The sequence below is a fragment of the Rhinoraja longicauda genome, chromosome 34 (assembly GCF_053455715.1).
Source record: "Rhinoraja longicauda isolate Sanriku21f chromosome 34, sRhiLon1.1, whole genome shotgun sequence".
NCBI classification, from domain to species: domain Eukaryota; kingdom Metazoa; phylum Chordata; class Chondrichthyes; order Rajiformes; family Arhynchobatidae; genus Rhinoraja; species Rhinoraja longicauda.
The window spans coordinates 8,960,552-8,981,869 of NC_135986.1; the positions used below are offsets into that span (position 1 = coordinate 8,960,552).

Below are 21,318 nucleotides of genomic sequence, written 5' to 3' on the forward strand. Positions count from 1 at the left end.
AAACTGTGTGGCCCCTGGTTCTGGACTCCCCCAACATTGGGAACATGTTTCCTGCATCCAGTCTGTCCAATTCTATAAGAATTTCAGCCAAAACATTATGACCTGATGAGCCAGAACATTATCCCCACCTGCCTAATATGCTGTTGGTCCTCGGTGTGCAGCCCCATACACAGCAGGGTGCGATGCACTGTGTATTGTGACACATTCCTCCCGTCACCACCATTAACATTTCCCGTGACTTGTGCCACAGTCGACCTTCTGTCGGTTCGGACCAGACGGGATAGCCTTCGTTGCCCTCGCGCATCGATGAGCCTTGGGCGCCCAACACCCTGCCTGTCGCCATATAACCATATAACCATATAACAACTACAGCACGGAAACAGGCCTGTCCGGCCCTACCAGTCCACGCCGACCATTCTCCCTGTCCTAGTCTCATCTACCTGCTCTCAGACCATAACCCTCTAATCCCCTCCTATCCATATACCTATCCAATTTACTCTTAAATAATAAAATCGAGCCAGCCTCCACCACTTCCACTGGAAGCCCATTCCATACAGCCACCACCCTCTGAGTAAAGAAGTTCCCCCTCATGTTACCCCTAAACTTTTGTCCCTCAATTCTGAAGCTATGTCCCCTTGTTGGAATCTTCCCCACTCTCAAAGGGAAAAGCCTACCCACGTCAACTCTGTCCGTCCCTCTCAAAATTTTTAAAACCTCTATCAAGTCCCCCCTCAACCTTCTACGCTCCAAAGAATAAAGACCCAACCTGTTCAACCTCTCTCTGGGCGGCACGGTAGCGCAGCGGTAGAGTTGCTGCTTTACAGCGAATGCAGCGCCGGAGACTTAGGTTCGATCCTGACTACGGGTGCTGTACTGTAAGGAGTTTGTACGTTCTCCCCGTGACCTGCGTGGGTTTTCTCCGAGATCTTCGGTTTCCTCCCACACTCCAAAGACGTACAGGTATGTAGGTTAATTGGCTGGGTAAATGTAAAAATTGTCCCTAGTGGGTGTAGGATAGTGTTAATGTACGGGGATCGCTGGGCGGCACGGACTTGGAGGGCCGAAAAGGCCTGTTTCCGGCTGTATATATATGATAATGATGATATAAGTGCTGAAACCCAGGCAACATTCTAGCAAATCTCCTCTGTACCCTCTCCATTTTGTCGACATCCTTCCTATAATTTGGCGACCAGAACTGCACACCATACTCCAGATTCGGCCTCACCAATGCCCTGTACAATTTTAACATTACATCCCAACTTCTATACTCGATGCTCTGATTTATAAAGGCAAGCATACCAAACGCCTTCTTCACCACCCTATCCACATGAGATTCCACCTTCAGGGAACAATGCACAGTTATTCCCAGATCCCTCTGTTCCACTGCATTCCTCAATTCCCTACCATTTAGCCTGTATGTCCTATTTTGATTTGTCCTACCAAAATGCAGCACCTCACACTTATCAGCATTAAACTCCATCTGCCATCTTTCAGCCCACCCTTCCAAAAGGCCCAAGTCTCTCTGTAGACTTTGAAACTCTACTTCATTATTAACTACACCACCTATCTTAGTATCATCTGAATATTTACTAATCCAATTTGCCACACCATCATCCAGATCATTAATGTAAATGACAAACAACAGTGGACCCAACACAGATCCTTGGGGTACTCCACTAGACACTGGCCTCCAACCTGACATACAGTTGTCAACCATTACCCTCTGGTATCTCCCATTCAGCCATTGTTGAATCCATCTTGCAACCTCACTATTAATACCCAACGATTTAACCTTCTTAATCAACCTTCCATGTGGAACCTTGTCAAATGCCTTACTGAAGTCCATATAGACAACATCCACAGCCTTGCCCCTATCAATTTCCCTGGTAACCTCCTCAAAAAATTCAAGAAGATTAGTCAAACATGACCTTCCAGGCACAAATCCATGTTGACTGTTTCTAATCAGGCCTTGTTTATCCAAATAATTATATATATTGTCCCTAAGTATCTTTTCCATTAATTTTCCCACCACAGACGTCAAACTAACAGGTCTATAATTGCTAGGTTTACTTTTAGAACCTTTTTTAAACAAAGGCACAACATGCGCAATGTGCCAATCTTCCGGCACCATCCCCGTTTCTAATGATGTTTGAAATATTTCCGTCATAGCCCCTGCTATTTCTGCACTAACTTCCCTCAATGTCCTAGGGCATATCCTATCAGGACCTGGAGACTTATCCACTTTTATATTTCTCAAAAGTGTCCGTACCTCCTCTTCTTTGATCCTCATAATTTCCATCACTACTCTACTTGTTTCGCTTACCTCACATAATTCAATATCCTTCTCCTCGGTGAATACCGAAGGAAAGAAATTGTTTAATATCTCCCCCATTTCTTCCGGCTCAGCACAGAGCTGTCCACTCTGACTCTCTAATGGATCAATTTTATCCCTCGCTATCCTTTTGCTATTGACATATCTGTAGAACCCCTTGGGGTTTACTTTTACTTTACTTACCAAAGCAGCGTCTAATCTTTTTTTCGCTTTTCTAATTTCCTTCTTAAGATTCCTTTTACATTCTTTATATTCCTCAAGAACCTCATTTACTCCCTGCCGCTTATATTTATTGTATATCTCCCTCTTTTTCCGAACCAAGTGTCCAATTTCCCTGGAAAACCACGGCTCTTTCAAATTATTATTCTTTCCTTTCCACCGAACAGGGACATAAAGACTCTGTACTCTCAAAATTTCACCTTTAAATATCTTCCATTTCTCTATTATATCCTTTTCATAAAACAAAAAGTTCCATTTCACTCCTTTTAAATCCTTTCTCATCTCCTCAAAATTAGCCTTTCTCCAATCCAAAATCTCAACCCTTGGTCCAGATTTGACCTTCTCCATAATTATATTGAAACTAATGGCGTTGTGATGGCCGGTTTGTGGTTTGTCCCTCCTCGGACCACTGTCGGTCGGTACTCACCACTGCTGACCGGGAGCACTCCACAAGCCTTGCCGTTTCAGAGATGCTCTGACCCAGTCGTCTGGCCACAACAATGTGGCCCTTGTCAAAGTCGCTCAGGTCTTTACTCCTGCCCATTTCTCCTGCATCCAACACGTCAACTTCAAGAACTGACTGTTCACTTGCTGCCTAATATATCCCACCCCTTGACAGGTGCCATTGTAACAAGATAATCAATGTTATTCACTTCACCTGTCAGTGGTCATAATGTTTTGTCTGATCGGTGTATGTTTCTCTAATAATTTAAACGTATATATATTTCGGGGGAGGCCCTTCTTCAGACTGAAGGGATGTTGGTTGGCTGGGGCAAGTCGGACAATAATTGGCGCCATTCTTCCTTAACGATGGGTGTTTGTAACGAGGGTTTACTGTGCCTCTCTCTTTCTCCCAGGGTGCACCTCGGGCTCTCTGACGACGAGATGGTTCGCGTGCGTGATCCGGTGAGTGACCAATGCTTCCAGGAGCTCTGGAACGCCCGGGCAACCACCAACGCCAACATCTACGACCAGGTAGGTCCTCACGAACCCTCTCACGGAATCAGGGGCTACGGAGAGAAGGCAGGAGAATGGGGCTGGGAGGGAGAGATGGGTCACTCTCGGTAGAGTTGCCGCCTTACAGCGAATGCCGCGCCGGAGACACGGGTTCGATCCCGACCACGGGTGCTGTCTGTACGTAGACAATAGGTGCAGGAGGAGGCCATTCGGCCCTTCGAGCCAACACCGCCATTCAATGTGATCATGGCTGATCATTCTCAATCAGTACCCCGTTCCTGCCTTCTCCCCTTACCCCCTGACTCCGCTATCCTTAAGAGCTCTATCTAGCTCTCTCTTGAATGCATTCAGAGAACTGGCCTCCACTGCCTTCTGAGGCAGAGAATTCCACAGATTCACAACTCTCTGGCTGAAAAAGGTTTTTCCTCATCTCCGTTCTAAATGGCCTACCCCTTATTCTTAAACTGTGGCCCCTTGTTCTGGACTCCCCCAACATTGGGAACATGTCTCCTGCCTCTAACGTGTCCAACCCCTTAATAATCTTATACGTTTCGATAAGATCTCCTCTCATCCTTCTAAATTCCAGTGTTGTACGTTCTCCCCGTGACCTGCGTGGGTTTTCTCCGAGATCTTCGGTTTCCTCCCACACTCCAAAGACGTGCAGGTTTGTGGGTTAATTGGTTTGGTGTAAATGTAAAAATTGTCCCTAGTGTGTGTGGGATAGTGTTAGCGTGCGGGGATCGCTGGGCGGCGCGGACCCGGTGGGCCGAAGGGCCTGTTTCCGCGCAGTATCTCTAAACTTACTATCAGCCAGGATTGAATGGTGGAGTAGTCTTGACGGGCCGAATTAAGTGCTCCTATCACTTAAGACCTTATGAACTGTATCTCCAATGTCTCATTTATGAGTTTCAGTGCATGTACCTTGTGGAACCAGCTTGTAGATTTACAGATACAGAGCGGAAACAGGCCCTTCGGCCCACCGGGTCCGCGCCGCCCAGCGATCCCCGCACACTAACACTATCCCACACACACTAGGGACAATTTACATTCACACCAAGCCAATTAACCTACAAACCTGCACGATTTTGGAGTGTGGGAGGAAACCGGAGCGCCCGGAGAAAACCCACGCAGGTCACGGGGAGAATGTGCAAACTCCGCACAGACAGAGCCCGTGGTCAGGATGGAACCCGGGTCTCCGGCGCTGTGAGGCAGCAACTCTACCGCTGCGCCACCGTGCTGCCCTGAACAGTCTTTACCAAGAGTGGGTCCCACACTAATGGGTGTAAAACCGCGACGTTTTGCTCTGTTGTTCACAAGTGTTTTTGATGTACACGAGTGTTTGGCAAAGTTTAATTAGATTTTGTGTTTTTACTCCCTCCTCTCCTCCCCTCCCCTCTCCTCCCCTCCCCTCTCCTCTCCCCCTCCCCTCTCCCCTCCCCTCCCCACTCCCCTTCCTCCTCTCCTCCTTTCTCCTCTCCTTTCTCCTCCCTCTCCCCTTCCTCCTCTCCCCTCTCCCCTCTCCCTCCCCTCCCCTCCCCTCCCCTCTCCCTTCCCTCTCCCCTCCCCTCTCCTCTCCTATCTTCCCCCTCTCCCCTTCCTCCCCTCTCCTCCTCCCTCTACTTTCTTCCCCCTCTCCTCTTCCCTCTCCTCTTTCCTCCCCTCTCTCCTCCCATCCCCTCTCCTCTACCCTCTCCCATCTCCATTCCCCTCCCCTTTCCTCCCTACCCTTGTTTTCTTCTTTCTCCCATCTTTTCTCCTCCCCCCCTCCCCTCCTTTCTCATCTTCTTTCCCCTCGCCTCTCTCTTTTCCCTCCCTCCCCTCCCCCTCCCCTCCCCCTCCCCTCCCTCCCCCTCCCCCTCCCCCTCCCCTCCCCTCCCCCTCCCCTCCCCTCCCCTCCCCCTCCCCTCCCCCTCCCCTCCCCCTCCCCCTCCCCCTCCCCTCCCCTCCCTCCCCCTCCCCTCCCATCTCCTTTTCTCTCTCCCCCTTCCCATTCCTCTCCCCTCTCCCCTCCCCCCTCTGCCCTCTTAACCTCTCCTCTCCACCCCTCCTTTCCCCTCTCCTCCTTCCCTCTCCTCCCCTCTCCCCTCCCCCCTTCCTCTCCTCTCTTCTTCCTCTCCCCCTCATCTCACCCCAACCTTCTCCTCTCCTCTTTCCCCTCTCCTCTCCCCTCCCCTCTCCCCTTCCTTCTCCTCCCCTCTCCCCTCCCCTCTCCCCCTCCCCTCCCCTCTCCCCTCTCCCTCTCCCTCTCCCCTCCCCTCCCCTCTCCCCTCTCCCCTCCCCTCTCCCTCTCCCCTCTCCCCTCCCCTCTCCCCTCTCCCCTCCCCTCTCCCCCTCCCCTCCCCTCTCCCCTTCCTTCTCCTCCCCTCTCCCCTCCCCTCTCCCCCTCCCCTCTCCCCTCTCCCTCTCCCCTCTCCCCTCCCCTCTCCCCTCTCCCCTCCCCTCTCCCCCTCCCCTCCCCTCTCCCCTCTCCCTCTCCCCTCTCCCCTCCCCTCTCCCCTCCCCCCTCCCCTCCCCTCTCCCCTTCCTTCTCCTCCCCTCTCCCCTCTCCCCTTCCTTCTCCTCCCCTCTCCCCTCTCCCCTTCCTTCTCCTCCCCTCTCCCCTCTCCCCTTCCTTCTCCTCCCCTCTCCCCTCTCCCCTCCCCTTCCCTCCCCTCTCCCCTCCCCTCTCCCCTCTCCCCCTCCCCTCTCCCCCTCCCCTCTCCCCTCCCCTCTCCCCTCTCCCCTCCCCTCTCCCCTCTCCCCCTCCCCTCTCCCCCTCCCCTCTCCTCTCCCCTCCCCTCTCCCCTCTCCCCCTCCCCCTCTCCCCTTCCCTCTCCCCCTCCCCTCCCCTCCCCTCTCCCCTTCCCTCTCCCCCTCCCCTCCCCTCTCCCCTTCCCTCTCCCCCTCCCCTCCCCTCTCCCCTTCCTTCTCCTCCCCTCTCCCCTCTCCCCTTCCTTCTCCTCCCCTCTCCCCTCTCCCCTTCCTTCTCCTCCCCTCTCCCCTTCCTTCTCCTCCCCTCTCCCCTCTCCCCTTCCTTCTCCTCCCCTCTCCCCTCTCCCCTTCCTTCTCCTCCCCTCTCCCCTCTCCCTTCCTTCTCCTCCCCTCTCCCCTCTCCCCTTCCTTCTCCTCTCCTCTCCCCTCTCCCCTTCCCTCTCCCCCTCCCCTCCCCTCCCCTCTCCCCTCTCCCCTCTCCCATTCCTTCTCCTCTCCTCTCCCTCTCCCTCTCCCCTCCCCTCTCCCCTTCCTTCTCCTCTCCTCTCCCCCTCCCCTCCCCCCCTCCAGGTTTTCAAGTGCCTACCATCCAACTCTGCCCCCAGCCTGTCCCGCCTGCGGGAGATAGCCGCTGACCCTGCCCTGGCCACGGAGAACCCGGATCAAGCCCGGGATAAGCTGTCGCAGGTCCGTGGCATCCTGGTCCAGTACCCACTCTACTTCCTGATCGAGGAATACCTCCTGCCCCCCCTGATCTGCAAGGAGGGGATGATCCCCATGGAAGTCTGGACCTAGTGAGAGTCCACCACCATTGGCCAGCCCCACCTGCCCCAGACTTGGAAGTATCTGGACTAACCTCAAACATTCATCCTCGACAATCTTTGCCCTGGTACTTTTCCCCCCCCGTTGATGGTCCACCTGAGAAGTCACACCCTGGAGATCATCTAGCCTTGGCTCTGGTGTCCATTGACAAGTCCACCAACTCAACCAAGAAGTCCTGCCCATCTTCTGGCCTTCTGCCAATGGACTGTGACAAGATTTCGAGCGAGCGGGAAGGCAGGAAGGCGGGGAGAAAGAAATTAGAAACGGGTTCTGTCCACGAGATTGAGTCAGGAGGTCCAGTAGGCTTCCAAGTCACCCTACGACCGAGCAGAAGGCTTGGACATCACCCCAGAGGACAATCCCATCTCCAGAGACGCCCTCCGGACCCAAATCTCGCGCCGCCATCTCCGTTTCTGCGCTCCGGCAATCTTCCAAAAGGTCGTCTTTTTTCTAACGTTATACACTGTACGTTGTTTTCTAGTATTTAAAAGAGAAAAACAAATTAGGTCGTGCAAATCCAAGGTTACAGGAACAAGAAGTAAGGACAGAGACGGAAAGTGATGGAGTAACTCAAGGTAGAGAGAACTGCAGGTGCTAGTTTATACCAAAACAAGACATAAAGTGCTGGAGTAACTCGATAGAGAGAACTGCAGATGCTAGTTTATACCAAAACAAGACATAAAGTACTGGAGTAACTCGATAGAGAGAACTGCAGATGCTGGTTTATGATCACGGCTGATTATCCACAATCAGTACCCCGTTCCTGCTTTCTCCCCACACCCCTTGATTCTGTTAGCCCCAAGAGCTCTATCTAGCTCTCTCTTGAAAACATCCAGTGAATTGGCCTCCACTGCCCTCTGTGGCAGAGAATTCCACATATTCACAACTCTCTGGGTGGAAAAGTGTTTCCTCATCTCAGTCCTAAATGGCCCACCCCATATCCTTAAACTGTGTGACCCCTGGTTCTGGACTCCCCCCAACATGGGGAACATATTTCCTGCATCTGGCCTGGCCAATCCCTTAAGAATGTTATATGTTTCTATAAGATCCCCTTCTAAATGCCAGTGAATACAAGCCCAGTCGATCCATTCTTTCATCATATGTCAATGCTGGAGTAACTCAGCGGGACAGGCAGCATCTCGGGAGAGAAGGAATGGGCGGCATTTCAGGGTCGAGACCCTTCTTCGGACTGAGTCAGGGGAGAGGGAGGCACAGAGATAAGGAAAGGTAAGGTGTGAAAACGAGACATCAAAGGGGACGCAGTTAAAAAAAAATGTTAAATAGAGGGCGGTCACGGTGGCGCGGCAGTAGAGTTGCCGCCTTACAGCGAATGCTGCGCCGGAGACCCGGGTTCAATCCCGACCACGGGTGCTGTCTGTACAGAGTTTGTACGTTCTCCCCGTGACCTGCGTGGGTTTTCTCCGAGATCTCCGGTTTCCTCCCACACTCCAAAGACGTGCGGGTTTGGAGGTTAATTGGCTGGGTAAATGTAAAAATTGTCCCTAGTGGGTGTAGGATAGTGTTAGTGTGCGGGGATCGCTGGGCGGCGCGGACCCGGTGGGCCGAAGGGCCTGTTTCCGCGCTGTATCTCTAAACTAAACTTAACTAAATAAAAACTAAACATCATCGTTAGCTGGGGGAAGTTGACAACGAGGAATGCAAAGATAAAATTAAATCGGGGTCAGTCAGACTGGTTGGAGAACTAGGGTGGGGGAGAGACGGAGAGAGAGGGAAAGCAGGGGCTACTTGAAGTTAGAGAAGTCAATGTTCATCCCATTGGGAAGAGAGACAAATGCTGGAGTAACTAACTCAGCGGGACAGGCAGCATCTCTGGAGGGAAGGAATGGGTGGCGTTTTGGGTCGAGACCCTTCCTCAGACTCATCCTGTTGGGTCTTACTATCTTGGTTGTAAACCAGCATCTGTAGTTCCTTTCTACACGTCTCCACAGTGCCGTTTGTTCTTGCTTCCGTGACTGTACACCACGGCTTTTAATCTTTGCAACTTTTTTAAATAAGAAGTCACTTTGGTTCACAAAAGCCGAGCAGAACTTCCACTCACCACTAGGGGTTGCCAACTATCTCACTCCCAAATAAGGGACAAGGTGACGTCACCGCCCCGCGCCCCACCTGACCTCGCCCAGTCGGCGGCCACGTGCTCCCGCTCCAACAATGGCGACCGCCCGGGCCGGGAGGCGAGTTGTTATGCAACCCCAGTTAGGCAAACACACTCGGCTCTGCTCCCCCGAACACATTCCCTTAGCCTACAGTGCCCGGTCCTACATTGTCCAGGCCTACACTTTCAGGGTCTACAGTGTCCAGGTCTACAGTGCCCGGGCCTACAGTGTCCAGGCCTACATTGTCCGGGCCTACATTGTCCGGGCCTACATTGTCCAGGCCTACATTGTCCGGGCCTACATTGTCCAGGCCTACATTGTCTGGACCTACAGTGTCCGGGCCTACATTGTCCGGGCCTACATTGTCCGGGCCTACATTGTCCAGGCCTACATTGTCCGGACCTACAGTGTCCGGGCCTACAGTGTCCGGGCCTACAGTTTCTGGGCCTGCCGTGTCCGGGCCTACAGTGTCCGGGCCTACAGTGTCCGGGCCTACAGTGTCCGGGCCTACAGTGTCCGGGCCTACAGTGTCCGGGCCTACAGTGTCTGGGCCTACAGTGTCCGGGCCTACAGTGTCCAGGCCTACAGTGTCTGGGCCTACAGTGTCCGGGCCTACAGCATCCGGGCCTACAGCAGCCCCCCGGGCCTACAGTGTCCGGGCCTACAGTGTCCGGGCCTACAGTGTCTGGGCCTACAGTGTCCGGGCCTACAGCGCCTCCCGGTCCTAATACGGGACAAACCAATTTAGCCCAAAATACGGGATGTCCCGGCTAATACGGGACAGTTGGCAACACTAATCACCCAAACCTGCACTGCCACCCAGTGTTGAGATCACAGTACATTCTGCATTCAATAGACTTCAATAAAGTAAGGCAGCAGGGAAAGAGGCCACTCGGCCCACTGAGTCCATACCCACCATCACCACTGAACCCATTTTATTCTGCCCACACTCCCATCAAGTACATTCCACGCACTCACACACACACTCACACACACACTCACTAACACACACACACACACACACTACCACATTCACACGCACATGGACACGTGCATGCACGCCCACACGCACTCACATCCCATACACTACTTCCCACACACTCACACGCGTGCATGCACGTGGACACGTGCACACACTCACATGCACGTCTGCTCACACTCACTTCCCACACTCACGCATGTACACACTCACAGGCACATGGACACGTGCACACCCACACGCAGTCATGTGCACACTCGCGTGCACACACACACACATGTGCCTGCACACACTAGCACGCACCCTCACCCATAGGCAAGCAGGCGCACACACTGACACACACACACATGTGCACGCACACACTCCCACCCATGCACACTCACACAGAAGCACACACTGACACACACACACACATGTGAACGCACACACTACCACCCATGCACACTCACACAGACACACACACACACACACACACATGTGCACGCACACACTACCACCCATGCACACTGACACGCACACACACACACACACACACACACACACAGTGCCCAAGGTCAGGATGGAACCCAGGTCTCTGGGGCAGCAAGGCAGCAGTTCTGCCCGCTGCACGACCGTGCTGTTCTGTATTTATCACTGAGTTTTCTTTCTTTGAAAGACTCTTGCCTTGTCTGTCGTTCCATCCAGGAGACATTATAGTCACAAGCAACATGCCAGCATTTTGTAATAAGTATAGTTATAGAGTTTTAATAGAACAGGGAACAAAACTACACATGAATAAAACTGTTACCGTTTAACTTGGAGTCCAAATCTCTGTAAGCGCTGGGGCTGGGGCTGGGGCTGGGGCTGGGGCTGGGGCTGGGGCTGGGGCTGGGGCTGGAGCTGGGGCTGTGGGCTGGGGCTGTGACGGGCTGTGACTGGGGCTGGGGCTGGGGCTGGGTATTACATTGTCGTTTATCAAAACGGTGGCGCGGCGGTAGAGTTGCCGCCTTACAGCGAATGCAGCGCCGGAGACCCGGGTTCCATCCCGACTACGGGCGCCGTCTGTACGGAGTTTGTACGTTCTCCCCGTGACCTGCGTGGGTTTTCTCCGAGATCTTCGATTTCCACCCACACTCCAAAGACGTGCGGGTTTGTAGGTTAATTGGCTCGATGTAAATGTAAAGATTGTCCCTAGTGGGTGCGGGATAGTGTTAGTGTGCGGGGATCGCTGGTCGGCACGGACCCGGTGGGCCGAAGGGCCTGTTTCCGCGCTGTATCTCTAAACTAAACTAAATAGCTGTTATGCACAGCTTCCAATACCTTCTGCATGTCCTGGATTTTACCTGACATAGGAGGGGCCATTTGGCCAATAGAGTCAATGCTAGCTCCTGAGCACCCATATCTCTGTTTATTACATTGTGCCCTGTTCAATCAGGGCGGTCACGGTGGCGCAGCGGTAGAGTTGCCGCCTTACAGCGAATGCAGCGCCGGAGACCTGGGTTCCATCCCGACTACGGGTGCCGTCTGTACGGAGTTTGTACGTTCTCCCCGTGACCTGCGTGGGTTTTCTCCGAGATCTTCGGTTTCCACCCACACTCAAAGACGTGCAGGTTTGTAGGTTAATTGGCCTTGGTAAATGTAAAGATTGTCCCTAGTGGGTGCGGGGATAGTGTTAATGTGCGGGGATCGCTGGTCGGCGCGGACCCGGTGGGCCGAAGGGCCTGTTTCCACGCTGTATCTCCAAACTAAACTACATGGGTTTTTTTTAATTGTCCCTAGCGTAGGATAGTGGTTAGTGTGCGGGGATCGCTGGGCGGCGCGGACCCGGTGGGCCGAAGGTCCTGTTTCCACGCTGTATCTCTAAAACTAAACTAAACTAAACATATCCATCAACTCCACCCTGACCAGCCTGCCACCTTCAGAGGTTTTCTGCAGTATTTAACAGACAGAACCGGGGTATAAACAGCCCAAGGCGAAATATGAGGTGAGATATAAAATGAACGAATGAATGAATACTTTCTTGTCACAGGTGAGAAGTCACAGTGATTTTTTTGCTTGCAATATCACAATCATAATCATACTTTATTAGCCAAGTGTGCAACGTACGAGGAATTTCATTTGCCGTACGGTCACACCAATAAAAAGCAACAGGACACACGCAATACATTTCAACGTGAACATCCACCACAGTGACTCCTCTACATTCCTCACCGTGATGGAAGGCGAAAAGAAAGTTCGATCTTCTTCCCTTCTTTGTCCTCGGGGGACTCGAACCTTCCGTTGAGGGGGGGAATCTCGGCTCCGGAGCCGGGCGATCGGAACCCGGGTCGAACCTCGTGCGGCTTGTGGAGTTTCCCGACATGCCCAAGAAGGTAGGCAAATAGGGGCCACGTAAAGGGCGCCGGAGAAAAACCCGCGCGGTCACGGGGAGAACGTGCAAACTCCACGCGCAGATAGCGCCGGAGGTCGGGATCGAACCGGGGTCCCAGGGGCTAGCAGCACTAACCGCTGCAGCGGGCGGACTGAGCCGACAGGTCTCGCTGCACTTCCCCCTTACCTAACCTGACACCGTTACGATAATAATCTGCCTCCTTGTTCTTGCCGCCAAGTGGATAACCTCACATTTAACTATATCCTACTGCATCTGCCCACTCACTCAACCTGTCCAGGTCAATAGACGATAGACAATAGGTGCAGGAGGAGGCCATTCGGCCCTTCGAGCCAGCACCGCCATTCAATGTGATCATGGCTGATCATTCTTAATCAGTACCCCGTTCCTGCCTTCTCCCCATACCCCCTGACTCCGCTATCCTTAAAAGCTCTATCTAGCTCTCCTCTTGAATGCATTCAGAGAATTGGCCTCCACTGCCCTCTGAGGCAGAGAATTCCACAGATTCACAACTCTCTGACTGAAAAAGTTTTTCCTCATCTCCGTTCCAAATGGCCGACCCCTTATTCTTAAAACTGTGGCCCCTTGCAACCTCCTAACATCTTCACCCTCCTTAACCTGCGCCCTGCACCTCCTAACAAACGGGGGAGAAGGCAGGAGAGTGGGGTTGAGGGAGCAAGGTAGAGCAGCCATGATTGAATGGCGGAAGTAGAGCTGATGGGACGGAATGGCCTAATTCTTCTCTTATCTTAAAAAACGTAGAAAATAGATGCAGGAGGAGGCCATTCTGCCCTTTCGAGCCAGCACCGCCATTCAATATGATCACGGCTGATCATCCAGAATCAGTACCCCGTTCCTGCTTTCTCCCCCATACCCCTTGATTCCGTTAGCCCAAAGAGCTAAATCCAACTCTTTGAAAACATCAGGCTAATCGAATTAAGGGGAATTACATCATAAGTTCACTTATAAACTTGTGAAGTGTGGTCCCTGGTCCCCAGCTGTAAGGAGATGGGTTGCCAACTTCCTCACTTCCAAAAGTGGGACAAGGTGACGTCACCGCCCCGCGCCCCACGTGACCTGACCCAGCCAGCGGCCACGTGCTCCTGCTCCACCAATGGCGGCGCCATTGGTGGAGCAGGAGCACGTGGCCGCTGGCTGGGTGAGGTCACGTGGGGCGCGGGGCGGTGACATCACCCTTTGTCCCTTATTTGGGAGTGAGGAGTTGGCAACCCTAGCAATACGGGACAAGGGCGGTCCCGTACGGGACTGTCCGTACCAGTTTAGCCCAAAATACGGGATTGTCCGGCAAATACGGACAGTTGGCAACCCTAGTAAGGAGGGATATGGGTGCGTTCTATGTTCTACTAGATCAAGTTGACCCCTTGGCGCAAACCTCTCCTGCATTGGTGCAGCACCCCTCTCCTCCCCCCTCCCACCCCCATCCCCTCCCCTCCCCCTCCCCTCCCCCTCCCCTCCCTCCTCTCCCTCCCCTCCCCTCCACCCCATTCCCTTCCTCCCTCCCCATCCCCTCCCCCCCCCCACCTCCCCCTCCCCCTCACCCCCCTCCCCCCTCCCTTCCCCCTCCCCCCCCCTCCCCCCCTCCCCCCCTCCCCCTCCCCCTCCCCCCCCCCTCCCCTCCCTCCTCTCCTCCTCCCCCTCCATCCTCTCCTCTCCCTCCCCTCCCTCCCCCTCCCTCCCCTACCTTCCTCCCCCTCCCTCCTCCCTCTCCCCTCCCTCTCCCCTCCCCCTCTCCTCCCTCCCCCCCCTCCCGTCCCTCTACCCCCCTCCCCTCCCTCCCTCCCTCCCTCCCTAGGAGATAGATTTAAACTTTAAAATGTGAATAACTTTAAAAATATAACACCGATTTCAATGAAACTTCTTCCATTAGCACCATTAGGCTTGTATACACTGGAATTAGAAGGATGAGAGGCGATCTTATCGAAACGTATAAGATTATTAAGGGGTTGGACACGTTAGAGGCAGGAAACATGTTCCCAATGTTGGGGGAGTCCAGAACCAGGGCCACACAGTTTAAGAATAAGGGGTCGGCCATTTAGAACGGAGATGAGGAAAAACTTTGTGGAGGCCAATTCTCTGAATGCATCCAAGAGAGAGCTAGATAGAGCTCTTAAGGATAGCGGAGTCAGGGGGTATGGGGAGAAGGCAGTAACGGGGTACTGATTGAGAATGATCAGCCATGATCACATTGAATGGCGTGCGTACAGGCTCGAAGGGCCGAATGGCCTCCTCCTGCACCTATTGTCTATTGTCAAAGGGACGTCGGTGAGTAAGGTGGGCCTGAGATTGTCCACGCTATCGTGCACAGTTTTGGCTGTAGTTCAGGAACAAACAAACAAACAAACGAGGGTTTTAGTATGTAGATGGCATCTTGTTCAACACAAATATTGTGGGCAGAAGGGCCTGTTCTGTGCCTTAATTTTAAATGCCATAGTTTTTGTTCTGATCTAATTTCCTTGAAAAGTATTTTCGGATTCTATTTCAGGCATTTGACAAGTTGACTGATTTAAAATACTCTCCCCTCTGATTTTGAGCTTGTTAAGTCCAATATTATATCTGCCAAACAGATATTTTCCCTCCCCCACCCCTCCACGCACCATTCAAAAGACGCAGAGGAATGGTTGACAGGTTATTGCATCACAACTGAATCACACCGATCAGGCTACTTGACAGCATCGTGACGAAAATACATTAAAATGCCAAGGAAAACGATTTAGAGATACAGTGCGGAAACAGGCCCTTCGGCCCACCGTGTCCGCGCCGACCAGCGATCCCCGCACATTAACACTATCCTACACCCACTAGGGACAATTTTTACATTTGCCCGGCCAATTAACTTACAAACCTGCACGTCTTTGGAGTGTGGGAGGAAACCGAACATTCAGAGAAAACCCACACAGGTCACGGGGAGAACGTACAAACTCCGTACAGACGACGCCCGTAGTCGGGATCGATTTAGATTTTTAGATTTAGAGATACAGCGCAGAAACAGGCCCTTCGGCCCACCGGGTCCACGCCGCCCAGCGATCCCCGTACATTAACACTAACCTACACCCACTAGGGACAATTTTTACATTTGCCCAGCCAATTAATCTACATACCTGTACGTCTTTGGAGTGTGGGAGGAACCGAAGATCTCGGAGAAAGCCCACGCAGGTCACGGGGAGAACGGACGAATCTGGGTCTCCGGAGCTGCATTTGCTGAAAGGCAGCAACTCTACCGCTGTGCTGTGCGGAGTTTGCACGTTCTCCCCGTGTGCTTTCTCCGGGTGCTCCGGTTTCCTCCCACACTCCAAAAACATAGGGGGTTGTAGGCTTCGGTAAATTGTAAATTATCTCTTGTGTGTGTGTGTAGGATAGTGCCAGTGCATGGGATGATCAACAGTCGGTGTGGACTCGGTGGGCCGAAGGGTCTGTTTCCATGCTGTATCACTAAAACTTTAAAGTCTAAAGATGCTGCCCGATCCAGTGAGTTAATCCAGCACTTTGAGTGTTTAGTTTTGCAAACCAGCATCTGCAGTTCCTTGTGCCTGCAAGTTGTCCTGTTTTGACCTGCATTATTTGGCTTCCACATTTTCTAAAATGGCGGCAATAATTACATTTCAAAAGTACTCGTTCCAAAGGCACCAATATCCCCCAATGAGTTCCATTAACTGTGTAGGATCTCCTGGTTGCTAAACACTTTAACTCCCCCTCCCACTCCCACACTGACCTTTCTGTCCTGGGCCTCCTCCACTGTCAGAGTGAGGCCCAGTGCAAATTGGAGGAAGAACACCTCATATTTCACTTGGGCAGCTTACACCCCAGCGGTATGAATATTGACTTCTTCGGCACAGTGGCGCAGCGGTAGAGTTGCTGCCTTACAGCGAATGCAGCGCCGGAGGCCCAGGTTCGATCCTGACTACGGGCGCCGTCTGTGCGGAGTTTGTACGTTCTCCCCGTGACCTGCGTGGGTTTTCTCCGAGATCTTCGGTTTCCTCCCACACTCCAAAGACGTGCATGTTTGTAGGTTAATTGGCTGGGCAAATGTAAAAATTGGCCCTAGTGGGTGTAGGATAGTGTTAGTGTGCGGGGATCGCTGGGCGGCGCGGACCCGGTGGGCTGAAGGGCCTGTTTCTGCGCTGTATCTCTAAATCTAAAAAAAATTCTAAAACTTAAAGTAACCCTTGCTCCCCCTCTCTCCCCCTCTCTCTCCATCCCTCCCCATCCTAGTTTGACTAGTCTGACTGTCCTCCTGATTACATTTTATCTTTGTATGCCTCGTTCTCACCTTCCCCCAGCTAACAACGATCCATTCTACATTTACCTTGACCATCGTCCCCTTTGATCTCTCGTTTTCACACCTTACCCATCCACATCTCTGTGTCTCCCACTCCCCTGACTCTCAGTCTGAAGATGGGTGACTCGAAACGTCGCCCATTCCTTCTCTCCAGAGGTGCTGCCTGTCCCACTGAGTTACTCCAGCATTTTGTGACTAAGTTCGGTGTCCATTGACTGTCAGGACTCTACCCCCTGCACCTCATCTCACTCACCAGCAGAGGGCATCGACAGTGAACCGCCTCAACCTATAAGGTCATAAGAAATAGGAGCAGAATTAGGCCATTCGGCCCATCAAGTCTACTCCGCCATTCAATCATGGCTCATCTATCTCTCCCTCCCCTGACCCCATTCCCCTGCCTTCTCCCCGTTACCCCTGACACCCGCACTAATCAAGAATCTATCAATCTCTGCTTTAAACTGTGTGTAGGAAAGAACTGCAGATGCTGGTTTACACCGAAGATAGACACAAAGTGCTGGAGTAACTCAGCGGGACGGGCAGCATCTCCGGAGAGAAGGAATAGGTGATGTTTCGGGTCGAGACAATCAGGGGAAATGGAAACAAGAGACATAGAGTGATGTAGAGTCAAGTCAAGTTTATTAGTCACATACACATACACGATGTGCAGTGAAATGAAAGTGGCAATGCCTGCGGGTTGTGCACAAAAAGAATTACAGTTACAGCATATAAATAAAGTTAATAAGTTACTATAGTGTAGAAAAAAAATTAGTCTCTGGAGTTATAAAAGTTGACAGTCCTGATGGCCTGTGGGAAGAAATTCCGTCTCATCCTCTCCGTTTTCACAGCGTGACAGCGGAGGCGTTTGCCTGACCGTAGCATCTGGAACAGACCGTTACTGGGGTGGTAGGGGTCCCTCAAGATCTTGCTTGCTCTGGATCTGCACCTCCTGATGGAGAACAAATGGATAACAAAAGAGTAACGATAATCAAAGAAACGGTCCATTGTGGGCAGTGGGCAAGGTGAGAACGAGTTAGGCAGGCAATGAAACTCAACAGGATGACAGTGAAACTAGTCTGATGACTAGGGTGGGAGAGGGATGGAGGGAGAGAGGATGTAAGGGTTGAAGTTAGAAATTTTGAACTTGAAGTTAGAAACATCAATATTGATTTTCTAACCGATAGGGGGCGGCACACCACCAACCAATGGGCAAGTGGCACACCTCCGACCAGGTAGTGCACCTGTAAACTAAAGGGAGGTGTAACTAATGGGGGAGGTAGTAAACCTGCAAGAAAAAGCACCCCTCTAACCTGCAAACAATGGGAAGATGGCGCACCTGTAAACCAATGGGGAGGTGGTGCACCTGTAAACCAATGGGAAGATGGCGCACCTGTAAACCAATGGGGAGGTGGCGCACCTGTAAACCAATGGGGAAGGTAGCACACCTGTAAACCAATGGGGAGGTGGCGCACCTGTAAACCAATGGGGAAGGTAGCACACCTGTAAACCAATGGGGAATGTGGCACACCTGTAAAACCAGCAAGAGGTAGCGCACCTGTAAACCAATGGGGAGGTAGCACACCTGTAAACCAATGGGGAGGTAATGCACCTGTAACTAATGGGAAGATGGCGCACCTGTAAACCAATGGGGTGGTAGCACACATGTAAATCAATGGGGAAGGTAGCACACCTGTAAACCAATGGGAAGGTAGCACACCTGTAAACCAGTGGGGAAGGTGGTATACCTGTAAACCAATGGGGAGGTAGCACATCTGTAAACCAATGGGGAGATAGCACACCTGTAACTAATGGGGAAGGTAGCGCACCTGTAAACCAATGGGGAGGTGGCACACCTGTAACTAATGGGGAAGGTAGCGCACCTGTAAACCAATGGGGAGGTGGCACACCTGTAACTAATGGGCAAGGTAGCGCACCTGTAAACCAATGGGGAGGTGGCACACCTGTAACTAATGGGCAAGGTAGCGCACCTGTAAACCAATGGGGAAGGTGGCACACCTGTAAACCACTGGGGAAGGTAGCACACTTGTAAACTAATGGGGAGGTGGCACACCTGTAAACCAATGGGGAAGGTGGCACACCTGTAAACCACTGGGGAAGGTAGCACACTTGTAAACCAATGGGGAAGGTAGTACACCTGTAAACAAATGGGAAGGTGGCACATCTGTAAACGAATGGGGGAGGTGGCGCACCTGTAAACCAATGGGGAAGGTAGTGCACCTGTAAACCAATGAGAATGTAGCTCACCTGTAAACCACTGGGGAAGGTAGCACACCTGTAAACCAATGGGGAAGGTAGCACACCTGTAAACCAATGGGGAAGTTAGCACACCTGTAAACCAATGGACCTGCAAGAGGTAGAGCACCTCCAGACCTGCGAGGGGCAGCAGAGCGCCTGTAAAACTGCGACCAGCGGGAGGGTGCGCACCCCCAAAGACCGGGGGAGCAGGCGGGGGATGAGATGCGAATGCGCTTGCGCACAAAGACAGCCAGAGAGAGTGAGAGAGAGAGCGCACGCGCAACCCTTGCGGTAGAGGGGGGGAAGAAGCCATCACGTGACCCGCCAGCCCCGCGCGTGCGCACACGCAACACACACACACACACACACACACACACACACACACCCAAAGATACTAGAGGAGCCAGATAGACCACTCGTCCCTCAAAACCAAAGATACTAGAGGAGCAAGATAGACCACTCGACCCTAAAAAACAAAGATACTAGAGGAGCAAGATAGACCACTCGACCCTAAAAACCAAAGATACTAGAGGAGCAAGATAAACCACTCGACCCTTAAAACCAAAGATACTAGGATCAGGATATCTTTATTTGTCAATTTATTTGAAATTTAGTCACCCACAGTCCAACAATAAAAGCAGTAAAATAAGCACAACCCCAACCAACACAAAAAAAAGAAACATCCATCACAGTGAGTCTCCTCCAGTCCCCTCCTCACTGTGATGGAAGGCCAGAATGTCTTTTCTCTTCCCCTGCCGTCTTCTCCCACGGTCAGGCTGGTGTCATTGCCACGTTCCAGGCCGCGCCGGACGGTGAAAGGTCCGCGAGCAAGATAGACCACTCGACCCTAAACCAAAGATACTAGAGGAGCAAGATAGACCACTCGACCCAAAAACCAAAGATACTAGAGGAGCCAGATAGACCACTCAACCCTAAAACCAAAGATACTAGAGGAGCAAGATAGACCCTAAAAACCGTAGTACGTCAGCGCCATTTTAGTAGGCAGAAATTTGCAGAAACATTTTAAAAGGAAAAATAACAAAAATCTGTCAGTTGATAGATGAGATATATTCTACATTTTAATGGTATCATCGCACATACTGTTCCGCCACAAACACTGATTACACTGCGAGAGGCAGAGCGAGTGGCGGGTTTTGCTTACTAAAATGGTGGACGTTACGCTGCTTTGCGGACTACACTTCAGTATAGGCGATTTCAACGGAGTGGTCTATCTTGTTCCTCTAATATCTTTGCCTTGCGGGGGTGGGGTTGTGGGAGCGCACACGCACAACTGTTGCCAGCAAGGGGGATTGGGGGGGAAGTTGGTGAAGGCAAAGATACTAGAGGAACAAGATGGACCACTCCGTTGAAATCGCCTATACTGAAGTGTAGTACACAAAGGAGCCATTTTAGTAAGCAAAACCCGCCGTTCGCTCTGCAAAGGAGCCATTTTAATAAGCAAAACCCGCCGATTGCTCGGCAAAGGAGCCATTTTAGTAAGCAAAACCCGCCGTTCGCTCTGCAAAGGGGCCATTTTAGTAAGCAAAACCCGCCGTTCGCCCTGCAAAGGATCCATTTTAGTAAGCAAAACCCGCCGTTCGCCCTGGAAAGGAGCCATTTTAGTAAGCAAAACCCGCCACTCGCAGTGCAATCAGTGTTTTGGGGGAAACAGTATGTGTGACGATAACATAAAAATGCAGGTATTTATTCACAAAATGCTGGAGTAACTCAGCAGGTCAGGCAGCATCTCAGGAGAGAAGGAATGGGTCCTTCTCTCCTGAGATGCTGCCTGACCTGCTGTTACTCCAGTATTTCGTGAAATGTATTTATTTATTCATCTCTCTCTCTCTTTCACTCTTTCCCTCTTTCTCTCTTTCTCTCTTTCTTTCTCTCTTTCTCTCTCTCTCTCTCTCTCTCTCTTTTTTTCTCTTTCTCTCTTTCTTTCTCACGGACGTACGGATGGCGCGCACGCACGCGCGGACGTGGCGACGCGAGTGAGGGTGGGTGGCGCGCACGCACGGGACGAGGCGACGCGGGTGAGAGCGGGTGGCGGGCACGCACGGACGTACGTGGCGACGCGAGTGAGAGCGGCACGCACGGACGTACGTTGCGACGCGAGTGAGGGCGGGCGGACGGACGTAGCGACGCGAGTGAGAGCGGGCACGAACGCACGTACGTGGCGACGCGAGTGACATCGGGCAGGCACGCAGGGGTGGCGCGGACGTACGCACGCGCGGGGTGGCGCGCACGCACGGCCTCCCTCCCGCCCGCCGGCCGCTCGTTGCC

The 21,318-nt window shown here is 52.4% G+C and overlaps 1 protein-coding gene across 1 annotated transcript in view; it reads left to right on the forward strand.

The window, feature by feature from the left end:
* LOC144609733 (phospholipase D2-like) overlaps positions 1-10,894 on the forward strand; it is a 94,344-nt gene extending 83,450 nt beyond the window's left edge. The window contains 2 exon segments of the mRNA XM_078428242.1: positions 3,409-3,526; positions 6,770-10,894. Coding sequence (XP_078284368.1) covers positions 3,409-3,526; positions 6,770-6,994 — 343 coding nt within the window. The 3' untranslated portion in view covers positions 6,995-10,894.
* Positions 10,895-21,318: the final 10,424 nt, after the last annotated feature.